We start from the raw sequence: 23,717 nt of genomic DNA, 5'->3' as shown, positions 1-23,717 counted from the left end.
ATGGCTCATCCACCTGAGCACTGGATTTCCAGTGTTCTAAGTGTTACCCGTGCTTCAGCTCAGGTGAGTACTGGGTCTCCGATGTCTCAAGCGATGCTTTCACTTCTGCCTTGATGCTTGATCTGCTGATGATTCTCCTGCCTGAGCACTAGGTCTGCGGTGTCCTGAGCAATGCCCGCACTTCAGTCCAGGTGATCTCGCTGTCTCTTTCCGGCCCCATCTCTCATACCAGACTTGCACGTGTGGTGCATAGATCTGTGGGTCCCCATCAGCATTCGCTCCTTCGCCCACTGCTGTCCTTCATAGTGTCCTGTTGTGGAGGTCTGGGGGGGGGAGTTTGCCGTGATCTGCTTCCAAGAACGGGTGTTTTCCGACACGGTCGGCCAGAGCACATTACAGTGCCTCCCAATTGGCGGCCATCTTTCTTTCTATTAAATAAACAGATGTGGCCCATCAGTGATATGGGGAGAGCGTGCCAGAGCTCCAGGTGACATAATAAAGGTCTGACATTGCACTGCTATAAGTGGGCTAAATCAGAGGGGACATTAACCCCCAAATATTTAATCTGATTCTCTGCCCAGACAAGCTGGAAATCCCTGGCCAGCCAGTACAGATTATTTATTTATTTATTTTCTGCATTTATAGCCCACATTTTCCCAGCTGGAGGGTGCCATAGGCAATGCCTGAGATTTCTGCAGATTAAGACAAAAACCCACCAGGGACCTGTAGCTCTGAATCAGTCAAAGTGGTTTGGGTAGGGACGTTTGAGGATCCTGCAAAACAAGCAGCAAATCATCAGCATAAGCCAACACCATGATGTCAACTTCACGAAGATGAGCACCAACAACTGCCTCGGACCACCTAAGCATACAAAGCAAGGGCTCCATGGAAAAGAAGAGGGGAAAGGGGGCAGCCCTGAGGTGTGCCATGTAGAATTGAAAAAGGACCCTATGTATATCCTTAATTAGCAACAAAATCTGTGGGTTAGCATACAAGGTCGCCACTTCTCCAGCTAACCAGCCTGCGATGCCCACTTGAGTTAAGTGGTAAAAAAGGGCCAGCATACCTGGTCACAAGCACTCTCCACATCTAAACTGGTCAACAACAATGGCTCATTAGCTTGAGACCCATGGAGCATAGCCAACAACAGTTTCCGGACATTAAATACCAATTGTTGCCCTTTCACAAAACCAATCTGGCAAGCATACTGCCAATTGATCAGCCAGTATGCAAGATAAAATCTTGACATCCACGTTTATAAGAGAAATGAGACAGTAGGACTCTGGCAAAAATGACGGTCATCCGGCCTTGGCCAGAAGACTAATTAGGGTGACACTGGCATGCAGTGGGAAAAAACATTTCTCAACCACAGCATTATAATAATCCACAAGGGGACCCACCAACTGAAGTTGCTAGAGCTTATAAAATTCTCTGGTAAAACTATCAGGATCAGGAGCCAAGTGAAGTTAAGGACCTGAATAGCCATTTGCACCTCTTTGGCCCGCAGTGGTTGATTAAGAGAAGCTGCCGCTTCAGCCGAAAGATGAAGCAAACCAGACTGTAGGAGGTAATTAGATATGGCCATCTCCAGCTGCCTTCCTGCCACCCCGGTCTCATAAAGATGCCGGAAATGCGATGAAAGAAACCTCCGTGATCTTCTCCATATTAGTAGGAAGGACTGAATGGTGGGAATATACCAGGAGGACACCCCAAACTTAACCATCTTCGCTAGTAATTTGTTCAAGTGATTGCCAAACCAAATAAATCTATATTTACAAAATAGCAGCATGCGACAGATGTGTTTGTAGAGCAGCACATTTAAGGACACCCAAGTAGATGTTAAAGACTTAATTAAAGTTGGAATAGGGCACACTGTGTAACGGCATATAAGAACACACAATTGCCATTTCTGAGCTACTGTGCCATGGTTACTACTACTACTACTTATCATTTCTAAAGCGCTACTAGACGTAGGCAGCGCTGTACACTTGAACATGTAGAGACAATCCCTGCTCGACAGAGCTTACAATCTAATTAGGACAGACAGACAGAACAAACAAGAGATAAGGGAATATTAAAGTGAGTTTGATAAGGGTTCTGGACAAAGTGAATAAGGGTTAGGAGTTAAAAGCAGCAGTTAATCCGTCGATTGCAAGCACTCACATACTCGCTGATGTCCCCACGTAGTAGTGCTGTTGCCGTGGGCCAAATAATAGGGGATCATCAACATGCTGTTGGTTATGGGATAGGAAGTCCTCCCACCGCCCCTTTAGATATTTTTGAAAATCCTGAGAAGTATAATGATACACCGGGAAATGCCACCCCAGACTCTAGCAAAAATAAGGCTCTGCTTCCAGATCTAGCCAGACCATGGCATGATATGAAATCTCTGGACCAATAGTGGCACTGTGAAAAAAGCGCACTGTGAACCAATATATATTCGAAGCAAGAGAGTGCGCCATGTCCGCGAGATATGTGTTTATAGTCTCGCTGCTCAGGATGAAGCAGGCGCCAATGATCCACAAGGTCCAGGGTTGAGCAAAATTGTGAGAAAAAAATGACCCGCACTCACTCCTGTGCCCACTGAAAACACTGACCAATCTGAGAGGCAAAAGCCAGATTAAGTCTCCTAAAAGAATCAACTCCTGATCCACTTGTGATTGACAAACGCTAAGCAGACGCACAAAAAAAGCTGTATCCGAGGGGTCTGGGCCATAGACCCCAACCAAAATAAGGGTACGCCCCTGCAGATGCAACCACATCCCCAGATAGCCCTCCTGATCTTTAAACAACAATTCCAAGGTGCACACCAAAGATTTACGCACCAGGATAGCCACGCCACCATCTTCATTAAATTGGAAAGTTCATTCTTCCAAGCAGTAACCACTGGGGTTGCAGCCTGTCTCCAACACATCAAAATAGTCTTTCTGGCAAAAAAAAAATGCCTTATGCAGCAGGAGATTAGGCCCCGATCTCATACCCAAGGAAACAAAGTTCAAGAACGATTGAATGTCCGCCCGGAGAGGCAGGCCGTCTACCCAATATTGCTGAAAGGTGGGTCTGCACCCGCATCCAGAAAGGTCTTATTAAGGGGCAGGTCCCGAGCATGTGCACTAATGTAGCCGACTCAGCTCTACAACACGGGCACTCTGCCGTTAACACGATTCGAGCCAAAAGACCCAATAAGGGAATTGTTCAAATGGAGCAAAAACTTATAGTGTTTCATGAGCAACTGTAGCTGATCACTCGAAAGTCATTCTTCTATTTATAAAGTCCTGTTCCAAACATCGGCCAAAGCGTCATAATCAAAGGCAGGAGCCAGACTGCATAAGCTGATCTGATAAAGGGGTAAACTTGCTTTAGAAGTTCGAGATAAGAGCAAAGCTTAAGAAAATAAGTCTACAGCATCTTCGTTCAAAGTAGAAGCATCTAGCGCACGTGCATAGTGGCACACCTGATTGTAAGCAAGCCAGTCACCAGATTGTAGACCCCCCCCTTCCTGAAGCTGTTCAAAGGACTTCATAGATCCTGCATCCATCACCAGGTCACAAGAGAATAAGTTAAATTTTTTTTAATCATTTATTTATAATTTTTTCATTTTACAAGGATCACTTGCAAAACAGTAAAACAGAGATGATTGTACATTAAAACAATATTAGAAGAAAACAATCTCAACAAGATAAATGGATTTTATACAATCTTTCTCTTTCTTAGACCACAAAATAAATAGGGAGATTGAAACAAGACAAGGAGATCAATTTAAACAACAGCAAACAAAGAAAACGTGGTATTAACCCGATTATCCCCAGTTATTATTTATCTAAATCATTATTCCACATTGATCATCTGGTTGGTTTCTTCAAGACCATAACGGTGCATAGTCCATCAATTTCATTGGAAACATACTTATTGTCCAATATTAGTGAAAGTAATACACCTGATTTCATTTTTTTCCCTTTTAAAACCAGAAATTGTTTAACAATACAAACCCTGAGAATAAGTTAAATTTTGACATGACCAACGTTTTAAATATAACTTGGTCCCATCAGGATCCAAATCTTTATTACCCCAGAGAGGGAGCAACACAGTGGAGGAAGTTTCAGCTGCTTACAAATCCATTTCCAACCTTGGTTCATAGTTTTTAAAATAGGGTGTGCTGCAGTAGTCTTCAATCGCATAGGGTGTGCAGTATGAAGATAGTACAATAGGTGTGTTGGCGCAAGCAACTGTTGTTCCTGTTCAGTAGGGGTAAAGTGAGTTCTTCCTTTTATCCAGTCCACTAGATGTCTCACAATGTAAGCCACATTATAACATCTCAAGTCAAGCAGTTTTAAGCCCCCCACCCCCTCCTTCTCAAAAGGGAGAGAGATTTGAGATAAAGAGAATCTAGACCTTTTATTATGCCAGAGAAATTTGTTCGGACTCTTCTGAAAGAGAGCCACATCCCGGTTAGTAAGGTATATGGGAAAGGTCTGCAAGACATACAGCCATTGTGGAAATAGCACCGTTTTATATAAGCCTATTCAGCCCGTCAGGGACAGTGGCAGTGGTGCCCATAGAGCAAAAACATTCAAAGTCTATTTGAGCAATTCAGTGTAGTTTTCCCAATAGGCCTCTGTCACCTTACTGGTCAAATAAACTCCCAAACATGTCTCGCAATTCCATTCCTATCTCTTCTTCTTTCTCCAATATATCTGAAAAAGGTCTTGTCACCTCTGTTTACATCTTTAGCCATTTTTTCTTCTGCTCGCGCTTTCGCTAGCCGTATTTCCCTCTTCGCTTCTTTGAGTTTAATCCGATAATTTTTTCCGTGATCCTCTCATTGCATTCTTTTGTATTTCTTGAACAAAGCCTCTTTTGCTCTTATTTTCTCAGCTACTTGTTTGGAGAACAATATAGGCTTCTGCTTCTCTTGTTTTTGTTTACTTTCCTCACAAAAAGACAGTCGCCATATTTATAGCAGCCTTCAGTTTTGACCACTAATTTTTCACTTCTCTTTCGCCTTCCCACTCCAACACCGCCTTCTTTTTTTTTTTTTTTTTTTGTTACATTTGTACCCCGCGCTTTCCCACTCATGGCAGGCTCAATGCGGCTTACATGGGGCAATGGAGGGTTAAGTGACTTGCCCAGAGTCACAAGGAGCTGCCTGTGCCTGAAGTGGGAATCAAACTCAGTTCCTTAGTTCCCCAGGACCAAAGTCCACCACCCTAACCACTAGGCCACTCCTCCACTCCAACAGCTCCTTCTTCAGGTATTCCCCCATTTTATCAAAATCAGTACGTCTGAAATCCAGTACTTTTTGTGTGTCCACACTCCGCCTTTGCCCTTATATCAAACTATATCATGTGATCACTATTACATAGGTGGGCACCCACCTGGATATTGGAAAACACTTTCTCCATTCATGAGCACTAGATCCAGCATCGACCCCTTCCCTCATGGGTTCTGTCACCATTTGTCTGAGCAAGGCACTTTGACAGGTGTCCACAATTTCCCTACTTCTTTCCGATTCCGCAGGCGGGACGTTCCAATCCACATCAGATTAGTTGAAATCTCCCAACAGTGGCACCTCCCCTTTCATACCAGTCTTTTGAATATCTTCTATCAGATCCTTGTCTAACTTATCCGTTTGTGCAGGAGGTCTGTAGATAACCCCCGTGTGGATACAGGTTCCATCTTCCCTTTCCAGGACGATCCATAAAGCTTCTTCCTTTCCCCAGGTTCCCCGCATTTCAGCTGCTCTGATATTGTCTCTCACATACAGAGCCACTCTTCCACCTCTTCGGCCCTCTCTAACCTTGCTAAAAAGATTATAGCCCTGTATATTCACATCCCATTCATGAGAATCATTGAACCACATCTCTGTAATAGCAACAATATCCAAGTTTTCTTCAAACATTAGGGCTTGCAAGTCTTGAACCTTTTTTACCTAGACTACAAGCATTTGTGCTCATTGCTTTCCATCTGCATAGTGAGTTTAGGTGGTTTTCTATATTTAGATGACCTTTCCCTCTGCCATCACGTTTATTCTGGGGGTGACTTTCCTAATTCCCTTGTTTCTTTTTGTCACCCCCGCCTTCTGGTTTAAATGTCTAGAAACATACTGTCTGAATTTCTCCCCAAGGATCCTTTTTCCCGTCACAGAAAGATGTAGCCCATCATTACATTACAGCCTGTTATTTTTCCACATATTACCCCACACTCCTATGTAACTAAAACCTTCTTTCTTTACACCAGGACTCAAGCCACTTATTGAACTCCACTGTTTTGCTTAGTCTTTCCTCTCCCTTTCCCCACATGAGAATTACTTCAGAAAGAGCCACAGTCCGAACCAGTCCCTCCCCAAGCTTCTGGAACGCTCTCTGTGCTGGGATCCGGCACTAAAAATATAAAATATTCTTTAGTGCTAGGGGGCATGTTTGGAGGCAGAGAGTAGGTATGCCCTGCACTTATCAGGTTAAATCACCAAATCTTGTTTTTATTCCCTTCAGTTGATCCATTCAATCCACACACACTTAGAAGATAGCAGCTGTGCAGCTCTCCTGTATGCATTAGTTGGATCAAAATTAGACTACTGTAATGTCATTTATGCTGGCCTTTCTTACCTTACATTAAAAACGCTTCAAATGGTCCAGAATACCTCCATTTGTTTGATTACTGATGCCCGTCACTTTGACCACGTATCCTCTCTTCTTAAACAGCACCTGTGGTTGCCTATTCACAGTGCATTTTTTGTAGAAAAAAGGTGCCGGTACTCATTATGGGCGGGGTCACCACATATGGCTCCACCCCTATGATAGCCACACCCCACATTAGCCACACCCCTTATATCAGCCATGGCGCATATAAACAGACATCATTGAAAATATACTAGTATAGGAGAAAAACAATAACTTGTGATTTTTTTTTCATTGTAAATCATTTCTGTAAGATGTTACAGCTCCAGTATACCCAGTGCAAAATAAGACAACAGATGTAAATTCTCAAATTGGACATATTCCAAACACTAAAATGAAAATAAAATAATTTTTTTCTACCTTTGTTGTCTGGTGACTGTTTTCTATCCATACTGGTCCAAGTGTCTGATTCTGCTGCTGTCTATCTGTTCTCTTAACTCCGTTTCCAGGGCTTCCTTTCCATTTATTTCTTTACTTTCCTCCTTCTTCTTCCATGTCCAGCATTTCTCCTCTCTCCCCGCCAAACCCTCTATCCATCCATGTCCAGCAATGCTCCTCTATCTCCTGCTCTGCTCTCCTCTCCATCCATGTCCAGCATGTCTCCTCTCCCCTCCCCTCCCCTGTCCAGTGATCTCCTCTCTCCCCTGCCCTCTTCTCCTATCCAAGTCCAGCAATTCTTTCTTCCCTGCCTTCCCCTTCCATCCATGTCCAGCAATTCTCCATTCTCCTCTCTCCCCTGCCCTACTATCCCATCCCCTCCATGTCCAGCGATTCTCTTTTGCCCCCATCCCCCCCTCCCTTCAATGTCCAGTGACTCGCCCCAGCCTCCACCTGCCCCTGAGATCATTCAAACCCAGCCCCATTTGCCCAGCCCCCCTTGCCCATACACACATACCCCCAGCCCTACTTGCCCATACACACACCACCAGCCCCACTTGCCCCCACACACCCCCAGCTCCACTTGCCCCCCACACACACCCAGCCCCACTTGCCCACACACACCCCCCCAGCCCCACTTGCCCACACACACACACCCCAGCCCTACTTGCCCACACACACCCCCAGCACCAATTGGCCACACACACACCCCAGCCCCAATTGCCCACACACACACACACACACCCAGCCCTACTTGCCCACACCCCCCCAGACCCAATTGGCCACACAACCCCCCCCCAGACCTACTTGGCCACACAACCCCCAGCCCCACTTGTTCACCCTCCCCTTCTCGCTCCCTGCTGTTTGCACCGATCCCTGCCTCCTAAAACTTATTTTTTCGCGAACCTGCAGACTGAAGAAATAAAACAAACAGCTGCCAGGCTTGCCTCCTTCGATCGCGTCGGCCGCTTCCTTTCCCTGCATTCTCAGCGCGTCCCGCCCTCCTCTGATGTCATTTCCTTTCCTCGAGGGCGGGACGCGCTGAGAATGCAGGGAAAGGAAGCGGCCGACGCGATCAAAGGAGGCAAGCCTGTCAGCTGTTTTTTTATTTCTTCAGTCTGCCGGTTCGCGAAAAAATAAGTTTTAGGAGGCAGGGATCGGTGCAAACAGCAGGGAGCGAGCAGGGGAGCCCCAGAAAAAAGGTGCCGGTACGCCGTACCGTCGCGTACCGGCACAAAAAAAGCACTGCCTATTCAATAATGTATAATTCACAAGATTCTCACCTTAACTTTGAAGTCTCTTCATTAAGGTATTCCTCTTTATCTAGCTTGCTTTAATACTGTAATGAATAAAAAATTAGAATAATGTTTGAAACTTTTCTACATAGTCCCCACCATTTGCCACATATTTCTGCCAACAGTGGATACATTTTTGAAAGCCATTAAGCAAGAACCACACATGTGTCTCTTCAATCAGTTGCTTACAGTCCTTTCCACCTCTTCCTTCAAATCAGGAGTGGATTGACAGTGATCTGGGCCCCTGGGCAGAGGGGGTCATTGGGGCCGCTGCCCCCCCCCCACCTTTGTTTCCCGCACCCCCTGCAAACCGGGCCTACCTTGAAGAGCCCTGGTGGTCTTGTGGCCTCTTTGGGGGCCAGGAAAGAACCCCATTCTTTCCTGCCCGCTGCTGCTACTTAATGGCTGCCAAGACTTCCTGTGGCAGTTTTGCATGTCTCAGCAGTCTCACAAGACTGCCGCAGGAAGTCTGGCAGCCATTTTGAAGATGTGTCGCAGTGCCAGACACTCAGACAGAGCAGCGCAGGGGCAGGAAAGAGTAGGGTTCTTTCCTGCCCCCAGAGGCCACTAGACCCCCAGGACCTTCAACGTTGGCCCGGGAGGACCTACCAAAACTTGGGGGGATCTGTAGTGTGTAAGAGAGAGAGGAGAGAGGCACGGGGCTCTTGAGCACTGCCCCAGTTGCCATATGGTCACCCCGCCCCTGATTCAAGTTGATCAGATGCCCCCAAATGTATTCCATCAATTTTGGAAAAAGATGGAAAATTACGTGCCACTACTGCCTGGGCTGTATGGCCAATGGGGCAAGATTATAAGACCCATTTTTCGTAATTGCCTTTGTGTGTTTCATGCTATGTGAGGCCTAGCATTATCATGTTATAACAATATTTCCTCTTGTGAAACTGTTCACAATCATTCTTTTCAAACTTTTCAGAGTTGTAGTAATAACACATTGAGTGATTTTCTGATAGCCTTTTATGAGGTTCTTCAACCTTTCTCGTGTGATATCCACCCCACTGTGTTTTTTAATGTCACTAATCAGCGCTTCCCAGTCTGCAATCTCTACATTTTTTGGCCCACTGACACACGGTATCGCATCAACTTAGTCATCACTACTACTACTACTACTACTACTACTTAACATTTCTAGAGCGTTACTAGGGTTACGCAGCGCTGTACAATTTAACAAAGAGAGACAGTCCCTGCTCAAAGAGCTTACAATCTAATAGACAAGTGAATGGTCGGTCCGATAGGGGCAGTCTGGATTCACTGAACGGTAAGGGTTAGGTGCCGAACGCAGCATTGAAGAGGTGGGCTTTAAGCAAAGACTTGAAGACGGGCAGGGAGGGGGCTTGGCGTAAGGGCTCAGGAAGGTTGTTCCAAGCATAGGGTGAGGCGAGGCAGAATGAGCGGAGCCTGGAGTTGGCGGTGGTAGAGAAGTGGTGAATTTCATTTGGAGGGACTCCTTCAAAAGTCAGAAATTCTATCATGGCATGTTGCTTAAATCACACCACCAAGTGCTCACTACATGTTTCCATTTTACAAGCAGTAGCAAAACAGTCTCTTCACACAGACACTTCTCACCAACAGAGGTGAAGGACAAGATTTCAAAGAACAAGTGAACATGAGTAACGCCTCAGTGCTGCCATGTGTTGATGAATTATGAGGCATTCCTTTGCATTTAACCCTTGTGTTTACAGTGATGGGCCTGACAGTGCCTCAACAAATACTTAAGTCTTGTAAGTGCTGGTATTCCGTATATTTATGTGTACAAGTGGCACTTCAATGCAGGTGCTCAGTTATAGAATTGCCCTTTATAGGTCATATATAGCAACTCTGAGGTTTGCCCAGATGACAGCACCAGGACTGCCTATGCACAGATTCACATAAAAAGTAGGAACAATCTTGGAATTTGCCTACTTTTTTTAATGTTTTATTTTTATTGAATTTTTAACTATAATCACATACAGACTATGTTGTGATATTAGAAACAAAGGAACACAAAAATTTACAGGTAATTCAGTCCCCATACATGAAAAAATATGAGTAAATTTGTCCACATCAAGGAAAAATTAGAACCAAGAATCAAGAAAACTAAACAACAAAGAGATAACATAATAAGACAGTTCTACTTCTAGTACCCAAGCCCACCCTTACAGTGTTTTATCCCCTGAGACATTATTCTGCCTTAGCATGAACAAAATCAGACAGCTGTTGAGGATCGAAAAAACAAGTACTCCTTACTCTCAAAAACTATCAAACAATTTTAGGGAAAACTTAGAAGAAAAGAAGCCCCTAGTACCAAAACCCTAAGTTTCAAAGCCATAAACTCCTGGTGCCATTTCTGAGAGTTCTTAGCCAAATCAAATTCTCAAACCCCAAACCATTCGTGTGTCTAAAGTAAAGACGAAAGATATTATTGCGATCAAATTCAGAAGTAAAAGAGACATCCAGGTTGTTCTTGTGTGATAACATCCAGAAAAGGTTCCAGAACATCTGTTAGATTCATTACAGCTCCTTGGCCTGTGTATAGCCCTCTCGTCCAAATTTCTATGCACAGAGAAGTATTGGACTTTAACTGTCGGTAGTAGTGGAAATTGTGTCAATGGGGAAAACCAGTATAGAAAGCCTAAATAAACTATAAACTAAACTTTATAAAATTACCCCTACGTGATTTACTTAGGGTAATTTCCTAACTGTTAATATGCATTAATAGAGTTAGCACAATGCTGTTTGATGCAGGGCCCGTTCCTTTAAATGGTCTTGTGGAAAATGACATGCATTGATGACATCAGCATGTGTTTGTAAATGTCCCCCTAAATGTTTCAATAGATTTCTATACATTTTTATGGAATAATGTTTAATTGCCATATACTGTTCTAGTCATATCTTCTTATAAGACAAACAATTATATATATTTTTAAAATAAAACTGTATTTCTTTTTATTCCTGTACTATTACAGCATATGTGTTTTAATAACAATTTAGTTCTTTCTGTTTTAGGCAAGTGGTCAAACCCTGAAACTGAAAAAAATTTACAGCAAAGGGAAAAAAAGTAATGAGCAAAAGAGAGGTAGAAAACTGTCTTTCACAGGAGATGCAGAAGATGAGGAATCTGCCAGCAACTATATTAAAAAAGGAGGAAAAGAAACTAAAAAGAGAAGGACTGATGAAAATATCACTGTTAATTTGTTAAAACAAGCAAATTCTCCATCTATTAAGAAACCTAAAATAATAAGGGATGAATCAAAGGAGCTCGCTCTCTGCAGGTATGTGCCATTAACAAAGTTTTATTTACTCTTGATGATTACTAGTGAAATGAAAGTACAGTGTGTTTGGTTAGTCAGGGGCATTATGGGGATATTTGTAAATGTATGCGGGCCTACTGATACATTTTGGAAGGTAATTTCCCCCGTGAAAATTTTGAGGGCAGGTGGCACAGTGGGTATTTCAATACCTGTGGAGTTAATCCATGCTTCTCCTGTCTCCCCCCCCCCCCCCCCCCCCCCCCCCCCCCCATCCCTCTGTGGCACATTCAGAATCTGGAAGATCTATTTGGATATATATATATGTATCTATGGAGATTCTTCCAATTGCTGTACTACTGATCACCTTTAAAATGCTGCCAATTCCTATAAGCAAGCCTCCCTATTAGAAAGGGTTTCATATGTATGTGAATTTTTATATATGTGTACATGAAAATATTTCTGCTAGGTGACTGGTAGTTCAGACCCTAAAAAGAACTCAACAGTTATATATATTCAGTCTCCTCAGCCTCTTAGGGGCCCTTTTACTAAGCTGCGTAAGCACCTACGCACTCCAATTCCGAGTTACCACCCAGCTACCGCGTGGCCCTTGCAGTAATTTCATTTTTGGCACACATCTGCTACACGCGTCTAAAAATATTTTTTTATTTTCTGGCGCGCGTCAGCTATGCACACCAAGTGGCATTTGACTCGCGTAGGTCATTACCACGTGAGTCTTTACTGCTAGGTCAATGGCTGGCAGTAAGGTCTCGGACCCAAAATGGATGCACGGCAGTTTTCATTTTGCCACACGTCCATTTTCGGCAAAAATTTTAAAAAGGCCTTTTTTACAAGTGCGCTGAAAAATGATTCTACGTGTGCCCAAAACCCACACCTACACTACCACAGGCCATTTTTCAATGCACCTTAGTAAAAGGACCCCATAGACTTTGGGCCCAAGCAGAGTCCTTTCCCATGCTGCCAGATTGACAGTGGAAGCTAAACTGCAATGGGCCTTCATGGGCAGCTTGTTTATATATCATAGATCTGTCTATATGTATGTATACCCTAACCACTATTAATTACAACCATTTTTTGTTCAGCATGCTCCTCTCTGAAATGGAAGCACATGAGGATGCATGGCCTTTCCTACTTCCTGTAAACTTGAAACTGGTTCCAGGCTATAAGAAGGTTATTAAGAAGCCAATGGACTTTTCCACAATTAGAGAAAAACTAAGCTGTGGACAGTAAGTACACATACTACACATAACACAGCAAATATGTAGTACTCTGACTTTAAATGATATACAAAATATGAACTTTACAATTGAAAGAAAAACATTTTATTCACTAGAATATAACTTTAATTATATTTATAAAATTGTACAAAAAGGAGATATTCAAAAGCAATTATGCAAGCAATCAGCAGCAGGTGCTAACTGCATAATTTTTTTATTTTTTAAATTCCCAACATTAAGATTTGACTGTATAAGTCACATGGAGGGGCAATTCTATAAAGTATGCACTAATAATTATGCACCAGCTTTTTCAAACAAGTCTCTAATGGAAGGATCCTTCATATGCAGTATGACAAATTCACTGCCCTGCTAAAGAGAAGACGGGAAATTTGATGAAATGTATGCTTCCTTATTAATTTTTTGAAGGATTGACTCCAAGTAATTCAAACGTTAAAGGTTAAGATTCTGCCTGCATAATATTAGTGTGTGAATGGGAATGGAAGGGAGGAGGTAGGATAGAGAATGGGATAGTAAGTGGGGAAGGGAGCAGAAATATAGAGGGCTATAGGTTGGGGGAGGGTGTGGGATAACTGGGGAGTGTCATGGGCAGGATGTTGCTGGTGCTGATTAGCTCTCTGTTTCCAGAATTATCTCTGGTACTAATGTTCCCTCAAACAATTCAAGTGAGCCACTCTTCATCACTAATAACAGATGCTTTATTAGGGCTCCAAATTCAGGCCAAGATGCACTAAAGTCGTCGTTAGAGCCTTTCCCTACCGAATTCCATAGCGAATCGGTAGGGAACGGCTATGCATGAAGGAAAGGGAATGCAAATGAGCTGCTCGTTGCAGCTCACTTGCATTCCTCTAATCCCTCGTAAAAACCGTCGGGATAATCGGCCGGTAGAGAATGCGCAGAGCAGCCAAGCGTTATGCTGGCTGCTCTGCGCATGCCAAGGACGTAAAAAAAAACACACGTCCTTTATGGACGTCCTTGCCCCCCCCCCCCCCTGCCTGAGGTCGCTGCTGCCGCTCCCCCCTCCGCCCTGCATTGAAATCAGAACTTTACGCAGCCCCGGCCTCCCTCCCTCCCTTCCTTCCTTCCTTGAAATGACAGCTTCCCTGCCATCCTCTGCCCCCCCCCCCCCGTGGCCCCACCCTCACCGCCCCCCCTGAGGTCGTCGCCGCAACCGCTTTCCTTCTCCACCCACCCCCCTCCTGCCACCAGGCCCTCACAGCGCCTCTCACCTCCGTGTGTAGGCGCTGCACCGGCAACAACAGCTGATCGCCTATCTTCGGACTTCCCTTCTTTCCTCCCTGGCCTGCCCTCGTCTGACGTAAGTAACTCATTTCAATAGGGTTTCTACACAATTTGCTCATCTGCATTCCGTTTGCGTTAGCTGCTACCGTCGTCAGAAAAAAGTATTTAGTGCATGCCAGGGTTTACTACTTGCTCGTTAATGGCTCATTATTGGCTCGTAAAGTTTAGTGCATTTGGCCCTCAGTTTGGTAGCCATATTACCCTTTCAGTGTCGTGGCTTAAGTGTGTAATATTGCCTTTGGGCTTCCCTACTTTCAGACTACTACTACTAACAAACATTTCTAAAGCGCTACTAGGGTTACGCAGCGCTGTACAATTCAAACATAGAAGGACAGTCCCTGCTCAAAGAGCTTACAATCTAAAAGACAAGAGAACAATCTAAAGACAAGTGAACAATCTAGAGGACGAGTGAACAGTTAATCTGATAGGGTGGATAGATTGGGGCATTTTATATTTCTCGAGCAGTTAGGCGCCGAAGGCAGCATTGAAGAGGTGAGTTTTAAGCAGAGATTTGAAGATGGGTAGGGAGGGGGCATGGCGTATGGGTAAAGGAAGATTATTCCAGACATAGGGTGAGGCAAGGCAGAATGAGCGGAGCCTGGAGTTGGCAGTGGTGGAGAAGGGTACTGAGAGAAGGGCTTTGTCCTGTGAGCGGAGGTTGCAGGCGGGAACATAGGGGGAGATGAGGGTGGAGAGGTAGTGAGGAGCCGCAGACTGAGTGCATTTGTAGGTAAAGAGGAGGAGCTTGAATTGTATGCGATATCTGATCGGAAGCCAATGAAGTGATTTAAGGAGAGGGGTGATATGGAGTATATCGGTTTTGGCGGAATATAAGACGTGCAGCAGCGTTCTGAACGGATTGAAGGGGGATAGATGGCCGAGTGGGAGGCCGGTGAGGAGTAAGTTGCAGTAATCAAGGCGAGAGGTAATGAGAGCATGGACGAGAGTTCTGGTGGTATGCTCAGAGAGGAAAGGGCGAATTTTGCTGATGTTGAAGAGGAAGAAGCGACAGGTCTTGGCAGTCTGTTGGATATGCGCAGAGAAGGAGAGGGAGGAGTTGAAGATGACTCCGAGGTTGCGGGCAGATGGGACGGGGAGGATGAGGGTGTTATCAACAGAGATAGAGAGTGGAGGAAGAGGAGAAGTGAGTTTAGGAGGAAAGACAAGGAGCTCGATCTTGGACATGTTCAGCTTCAGGTGGCGGTTGGACATCCATGCCGCAATGTTGGATAAACAGGCCGATACCTTGGCCTGAGTCTCCGCGGTGATGTCAGGTGTGGAGAGGTATAGCTGGGTGTCATCAGCATAAAGATGATACTGAAAACCATGAGACGAGATCAGCGAGCCCAGACGAGCCCAGACAAGCCCTAGGCCCAGTGGGCCTGACTCCATTAAGGTTTGAGGGCCTCAACTTCCCCTTCCCTTTCTTCCTCCTCCTTTCTCTTTCTCCACAGAGTAAATTTGTACTGTTCACCAGTCCTTCTCCCAAACTTATCAGAAGTCCAATCATACCAAACAGAAAAACACAATTCTGGATTTTTATGCTCTAGCCATAAGCCCCCTTCCTCGCAGTGTTGTACTTAACACTGGCGATAACCTGGGTCCCGGCACAGGAGCAGGAAAGTGACAGACTGAGGGAGGAGCAGACACAGTAGCCCTGCCCCCACTGAGATTTTGAGAATTAAATATAAGAATCGAGATCATCCCAACTGCACATGTTACAGAACAATTCTGCGAAAACACATAATTGGACATTATATTTTATTTACAATTTTTCAAAATGCATTTTGTCACAATCCCAGGCTCTAAGCAAACTGTCACAGACTCAGGAACAGCGTGAGCTCTTGGGCTGTTATCGACACGTGGCAGCAACCGGCAAAACACTCCAACCAGGACTGAACTGGAGCAGACTAGAGGTGCAGGAAGCACACAAGCAGAACCATACCAGAAGTGCACAGAACACATAGGCTGTACTAAGACACAAACAGGACTGGACTGAACAGGCAGGACTGGAACAGACTAGAAGTGCACTAAGCACACAGACAGAAACAGACCAGAAATGCACAGAGCACACAAGCTGCACTAAGACACAAACCAGGACTGGACTAGGCAGGGAACACAGGGACAGAACGAAGTAAAACCAGAAGAGAAAACACTTAGGGGTCCTTTTACAAAGGCGCGCTGAAAAATGGCTTGCGGTAGTGTAGGCGTGGGTTTTGGGCGCCTGCCGATCCATTTTTTAGCACACTTGTAAAAAAAGGCCTTTTTTTATTTTTGCCGAAAATGGACATGCGGCAAAATGAATTTTGTCGTGCGTCCATTTTGGGTCTGAGACCTTACCGCCAGCCATTGACCTAGCGTTAAAGACTCGCGTGGTAACCGGATGGTAATGACCTACACGTGCCAAATGCCACTTCGCGAGCGTCTGTTATGCGCACCCGAAAATAACAAATACTTTTCAGGCGCGCGTATCGGACGTGCACCAAAAATGAAATTACTGCAAGAGCCACACGGTAGTCGGGCGGTAACTCCATTTTGGCACACGGGTGCATGTAAACGCTTACGCAGCTTAGTAATAGGGCCCCTCAAACGGGCCACAAGGGCGACCTGGAACTGATGCACACAGAGCTCTCTCATGCGGGCTGCAAGGCCCAACCAGAACCCAAACACAACAGCAGAAGGAAGAAGAAACTAGGCAGAGCTCTAGGTGAGGCAGACTACGCAGAGCACTAGGCAAGGCAGACTAGGCTGAGCTCAAGGCTGGGCCACATGGCCACACAAACACACAACAGAACAAACAGGCAATAACCAAGACAGAAGTGCTAACACTAGCACACAAAGAACCTGACGAATTAAGGCAAAAGTGCTAACCCTTGCACACAGACAAACAGAAGAACTCCGAAGGCAGAGCTCTAGGCTGGGCCACATGGCCACACAAACAAACAACAGAACAAACAGACAATAACCAAGACAGACAAGCTAACCCTAGCACACAGACAAACAGAAGAACTCGGGCAGAAGTGCTAACCCTAGCACACAGACAGAAGAACCAAGGCAGAAGTGCCACACTGGCACACTAACTAGGAAACAAGGCAGAAGTGCTACACAAGCACACCAACAAACCTGGAGACTTTTGGCTTTGCAAAGGCCTTGAATAAATGTCCTCAGCTTCCTTTTGAGGGCTTTCACTGATGATGTCACAACTTCAGGAAAGAGACTTGAAACACACTGAATACCAAAGTGAGGCTTGGAACACACAGGAAGTGGAAGCACTACAGGAAAGAGGCTTGGAACACACAGGAAGTGGCATCAGAGGCAACAATGTAAAGAAAAGAACAGAGTGGCGCCATCTCTAAAGCTGACCACTGGAAGGCAAGGTTAGGGTTACCATATGGCTCCAGAAAAAGGAGGACGGATTAAGCCAGCCGGGTTTTACTTCCATTGCTTTCAATGGAAGTAATTGAGCCAGCCGGGTTTTACTTCCATTGCTTGGAAAGCAATGAAAGTAAAACCCGGCTGGCTCAATCCGTCCTCCTTTTTCTGGAGCCATATGGTAACCCTAGGCAAGGTGAGACTGAAAAGTGGAGTCACGACCACAGTCGTGACACATTTCATAAATAGGAGAAGAAAAGGCTATATAAGAAAAGAATTAGAAGAAGAAATAAAGTACAAGGAATAAAATTATAATATCACTACTAGCCCACATTACTAGAAAGGAGAGAGCATTAGAAATATAAAAAGAAACCAAGGAAGAACTTTGTGCATCAGCCATTATCATCCTATTAGACACAAATTACCCCTCACAAGTTTACCAAAAAGAAATTGTTCCAAATGTATCAAATCCAGAAAACTATAATTGTCTTTAAAAGTCACAAGACACTTGCATATAACCTTTGTGCTTTTATAAAATAGGTTCCCAAATCTAGCCACAATAGCGCACAAATGCTGATGCCCAAATTTACATCTGCTCCAAAGAAGCATAAATTTGAGCATGTACTCTATGTTTATAATCATGCATTTTGTAAAGCATGAGCATACATCGCAACTCTACCCCCACTCCCTGTGGGTACTTTTCATTTGGCAGTTTTTAAAGAGAAAATATGTGTGTGTTTTCTCTTTGAAAACTCATGTAAACCATGTGGGGGAAAGTACATGTAAATTTTTCAGCAATATGAGTAGTTTTGTAAACTACCCTCAATTTCTGGATCATTTTGTGTTCTATTTTAGGATCATTAATGGCTAACCATAACATATAATAATAGTAATAATAATAACTAATCTTTATTTACACAAAGCTCAAAACAGTTTACATTTAGGTGGTAAAAAATAAAATAATTTGCTCAATTCAGCAATTACAGTAGCTAAAACATAAAAACATTGTAAATATTTTACAAATTGCCAAGTTTTCAAAGCTTTTCTAAATCTCAAATAATCTAATTTACATCTCAGATCACATGGCATAGAAGTCCATAAATTTGGAATCACTACACCTAAAAACCTCTTATGCGTAAGTTGCCTTCTGAAAATATCACCTGATGGTAATTCAAATTTGTTCAAATGTACTAACCTCTTAGATCTTAGACCAAATTTTGTGACATGATATTTTTCTAAATAAAATTGACATTCACCATACATATTAAAAATTAAGCACAAAATTTTAAAATCAATTTGTACCAACACTGGAAGCCACTGTAATAAATGCAACAAAGGAATTACTCTTTCCCATCTCTGTTTCTCTATTACAATTTTTGCAATAGTATTTTTGATTAATTGAAATCTCCGAATTGCAGTTTGAGAAGCACCAAAATACAGAGAGTTGCAGTAATCCAATGTTGTTAGTATAATGCATGTGCCATCTTTCTTAGCGTCCCTCCGGACCGGCCAGAATGTGACTGATGGGTTGTGCACGCCTTCCAACAGGTGGAGACTGAGAACTCTGACTCTAGGGAGAGCCAATAAGAGCCCTTGCCAGCTAGAGAGAGATCCAGTATTCTCGGTCTCCAGCAGGTGGAAAGTGATGACCCCTTCAGTCTCATTCCTTGCTATTTCTCTCTTTTTCCTTTATTGTTCTTTTTGTTTTTTTTCTGTTTAGTTTTGGTTTGATGATTGACAGAGAAGAACTCTATTTAGGGTATTTCTTCCTTTCTTCTATGCATCCAGGGTATTGCCTGGAGTTGGAGGCTAAGACCCGTGGGGTCTCTAGTAGCCTCAGGGGTGTAACTCGGGTGGCCAGGTCCCTCCCCCCCTGTCCTCCCTAGCATTGGAGTGATGCCCTGTTATTAACTGGTTGTGCCTCAGTCTCTTTGGGGGAAGAGCCCTGTAGGTAGGGAGAGGCAGCTGCTAAAAACAAATGAATTCAGTGATTAGCTGTTGCTGTGATGCAAGGCAGCTCCCTTTCTCATTTCTTTACGGCTGGCCATCCCTTTTCTTTTTGCTGCTTTCGGCGCGACAGTGTTTTAAAGAAGAAAATTAAGTCGGTTCCCAGCGTCATGGCAGACAAGTTTGTGCCAGCGGTGGTACTTCGGAGCAAGTGGTTGCTGTAAGTATTGCACCGCGGTGGATATCTGGTCAGAGGGAGGTGCAGGTACTTCAGAGTCGTCAAGGGGGGGGGTCCAATTTGGGCGTTTCGGATGTACAGTCGGCTCCGGTTTTGACGGGAAAAGCCGCCATCTTGTCTCCTCCGTTTGTCTCAGCGTCTCAGCCTGCTTCTTTGCCGGTGCCTCTAGCTTTGCTGCCTGTAGGAAGTCTTTCTGTTATGCCAGCAGGATCTGAAGGAGGGTTTCCTCCAGAATTTATCCTGCAGATGTATCAAGCCTTTCTGCTTCACAAATCTAACCCTCCTGAAGCTCCTATCAAAAGGCCTGTGGAGGGTCAGTTGGTCTTCTAAAAGACCTAGACGGTCCTGGGATCTGGAGGAGGACTTGACCTCTGATTCAGACCAGGAGATGCCATCTCTTGAGGAGCCAGAATTTATTGGAGGTGGGCCCAGATTACCTCTGACCAGTGGGTTCTAGAGGTTATTCGAGAAGGGTACACCTTAGAGTTTGCGCGTCCTCTACTAGACGCCTTCTTGGAGTCTCCCTGCCGCTCTCGTGTCAAGGATATGGCGGTCAGGGAAACTCTGCATAGGCTTCTCGACCTTCAAGCACTTTGTCCAGTTCCCTCTTCAGAGCTCAGGCAGGGTCAATATTCCATTTACTTCCTCGTCTCAAAGAAAGAAGGTTCTTTCAGACTGATCCTAGATCTCAAAGAGGTGATTGGTGCTCTTAGAGTGTCTTCTTTTCGTATGGAGACTCTTCAGTCGGTCACTGTGGCGTTTTGGGCTGGAGATTTTTTTACAGCGCTAGATCTGACAGAGGCCTATCTGCACATTCCTATTTGGACCGCACATCAACGTTTTCTGTGCTTTGCAGTGATGGGCAAGCATTATCAATTTCGGGCACTTCCCTTTGGTCTGGCAACCGCTCCTCATATGTTTACCAAGGTTATGGTGGTGGTGGCAGCGGCTCTCAGAATAGAGGGAATCCTAGTTCATCCTTACTTAGACAATTGACTGATCAAAGCAAAGTCGTATCAAGAGGGTATTCTAGTCACGGACCGAGTAGTATGCTTCTTGAAATCCCTAGGTTGGGTAGTCAAGTCACAGAAAAGTTGTCTGCAGCCGTCTTAGTCACTGGAGTATCTGGGGGTGTGCTTCAATACTTGGCAGGGTCGGATTCTTCTTCCCCCAGCCCATATCCTCAAGTGGCAGTCTCAAATTCACCTGTTGTTGCAGACCTCGGTACTGAGTGCAAGGTATTATCTTCAGGTATTGGGATCCATGGCGGCAACAATAGAGGTAGTGCCTTGGGCGAGGGCACACATGAGACCTCTTCAAAAGCAATTCGCCTGGCTCTCCAGGCGTTTCTCCACTTTTTGGGTGAATCGGTTCACATTATGTCGGACAATGCCACAGCAGTGGCCTTCATCAATCAGCAAGGAAGGACAAGGAGTTGTCAGTTGGAGCAGGAAGCGGCAGAGCTCCTGAATTGGGCAAAATTGCATCTGGTTGCTCTATCTGTGGCTCACGTAGCGGGCATAGAGAATGTTCAGGCAGACTTTCTCAGTCGAAACACTCTAGATCTCGGAGAGTGGGCCCTCAGGAAGGTAGCGTTTCAAACAGTGGTAGAGCGCTGGGGGCTTCTGATGATGGATATTTTTGCTTCCGCGTTCAATGCAAAGCTTCCTGTATACTTCAGTCGTCGAAAGGACCTCAAAGTGCTCCTTCAGCTTTGTCCGGATTGTCTTCTCTATGTCTTTCCACCGTGGCCTCTAATAGGGCATCTACTTCAGAAGATCAAGATGCACAGGGACCAGGTAATATTGGTGTCGCTAGATTGCCTCGCAGATCTTGGTACGCTGATCTTCGGCGACTTCTAGTCTGTTCTTCTCTCAGGTTTCCAGAGACTCTCGGTCTCCTAGGTCAGGGCCTGGTGTCTAATCCAGACCCGGGTCAATTTTGTCTTACAGCTTGGCTCTTGAGTGGGTGCGGTTGACAAAGAGATGGTACTCGGCGAGCGTGGTTACCATGATGCTTCAGTCAAGGCATCGGTCTACATCTCTTAATTATATAAGAACTTGGAGGATTTTTGAAGCGTGGTGGGCTGATTTGAGCATCTCTCCTTTTGCACATCTGTATAGCAGATTTTGGAATTCTTACAGTGGGGTTTTGACAAAGGTTTTTCACTGGCCTCCCTTAAAGTACAAATTGCTGCCCTGTCCTGTTTTCGGGGATGCATTCAGGGAAAGGTCTTTGCTAGCCATCTGTTTGTTGCCCAGTTTTTATGCAGAACGAACCTCATCCGTCCACCCTCCCTGTTGGTTTTTCTTCTGTGGAATCTTAATTTGGTGCTCTCGGTTCTTACAAAGCCGCCGTTTGAGCCTTTGGCTTCCTGTAATTTAAAAGACTTGACGCTCAAGACGGTATTTTTGGTGGCCATTGCCTCGGCTAGTCGAGTTTCAGAGTTTCAGGCTCTTTCTTATAAGTCTTCATTTTTGGAATTTGCTAAGGATCGGGTGGTATTGTGCTTCGTTCCTTCCTTTCTCCTTAAGGTCTTATCTCAGTTCCACTTGTCTCAGTCGGTGGTTTTGCCTGGACTCGGTTCTTCTTCAGGATAGGAGGATCAGCGTCTCTTGAAGTGTCTTGATGTCAGAAGAGTTCTGAAGCATTATTTGAAGTCTACAGAGGAATTTCGTAGGGCAGATCATCTGTTTGTTCTGATCAGGGGTTCATGTAAAGGATTCATTGCTTATAAACCTACTGTTTCTCGATGGCTTAAAGAAATTATAGCTTCTGCTTATCTTCTCTCCGGAAAGCCTATAGGGGTGAAGGCACACTCTACCAGAGAACAGGCGGCATCATGGGTAGAGCATTTTCTGGTGCCTCCTTTGGAAATCTGTAAGGCAGCAACTTTGTCTTTACATTTCTTTTTTCAAGACATTATAGGTTGAATGTACAGTGTTGTCAGGATGCAGTTTTTGGTACAAATGTTCTCACGGCAGGGTTACTAGTATCCCTCTCATGATCATACTGCTTTGTTACTTTCCATCAGTCACATTCTGGACTGGGCCAGAGGGATTATAAGGAATGAGAAATTAGTTCTTACCTGCTAATTTGCTTTCCTTTAGTCCCTCCCTCTGGACCAGCCCAGATCCTTCTCTCAGATTAACTTGTCTGTTTTGCTATTATTCTGAATGTTTGTTGTTGTTTTGGTTTTTTTTTTCACTTGGAGCTACGTTATACGTTTGCTGTTGCTTTGTTCTTTAAAAAAAAAAAAACAAGAAAGAAAGAAGTGCTCTACATATATTTGCATATCCAGCGGGCACATTCAGTAAGAGGCATGAACTCGATGTTAGCAAAGTGCCAGTGGCTGCTCAGGTTCACGGATGCACAGACGGTATTTCTGCTCTTTTCTTCTTCTGCTTTGTTTCAATAATACTGGATATCTCTCTAGCTGGCAAGGGCTCTTATTGGCTGTCCCTAGAGTCAGAGTTCTGTCTCCACCTGCTGGAAGGCATGCACAACCCATCAGTCACATTCTGGGCCGGTCCAGAGGGACTAAAGCAAATTAGGTAAGAATTCTACTTCTGCAAATAATTCACTGTGAAATATCTCCTGATATGATGAAAGAAACTTAGATTTACAAAAGATGATGAAACAGCGCAAATTTGAATATTCTCTTCTAAGGCTGTCTAGCCAAACTCCCAAACTTTTAGCTTTAACACGGAGAGTGGCTTTCTTTCCATCTAAAACAAACCCAGTCATAGGGGGTGGAATAGTTTTCCCACCTACCCACAAACTAACTGTTTTTTTCATTATTCAATTGTAACCACTATGTTTTATCGTCTGTTCGTTTGTTTGTTATGGTCATTTGATGGAGGCAAATAGATCAGAATTTTTTTGTACCTATGTAAGAATAATGAAAAATAATTTTAAAGCAAAATGTTGTGGAAAAGGTAGCATTTAGCAATGGGGTTTTTTCCCACTAGTATGTGTTGCACAGATACAATAAAAAGACTTTACAT

General features: G+C 44.4%; 1 protein-coding gene across 1 annotated transcript in view; it reads left to right on the top strand.

Annotated features, from left to right (window-relative positions):
* The window catches only part of LOC115458970 (bromodomain adjacent to zinc finger domain protein 2B-like), a 24,999-nt gene continuing 1,282 nt past the window's right edge, over positions 1-23,717 (top strand). The window contains exons 1-3 of the mRNA XM_030188830.1: positions 1-63; positions 11,354-11,619; positions 12,699-12,842. Coding sequence (XP_030044690.1) covers positions 1-63; positions 11,354-11,619; positions 12,699-12,842 — 473 coding nt within the window. The remainder of the gene's footprint in view (positions 64-11,353; positions 11,620-12,698; positions 12,843-23,717) is intronic.

Source organism: Microcaecilia unicolor, unplaced genomic scaffold, assembly GCF_901765095.1.
Source record: "Microcaecilia unicolor unplaced genomic scaffold, aMicUni1.1, whole genome shotgun sequence".
In the NCBI taxonomy this organism is placed as follows: Eukaryota; Metazoa; Chordata; class Amphibia; order Gymnophiona; family Siphonopidae; genus Microcaecilia; species Microcaecilia unicolor.
Note: the sequence above shows the minus strand (reverse complement) of the source record. Positions and strands in the feature narration are given on the sequence as shown.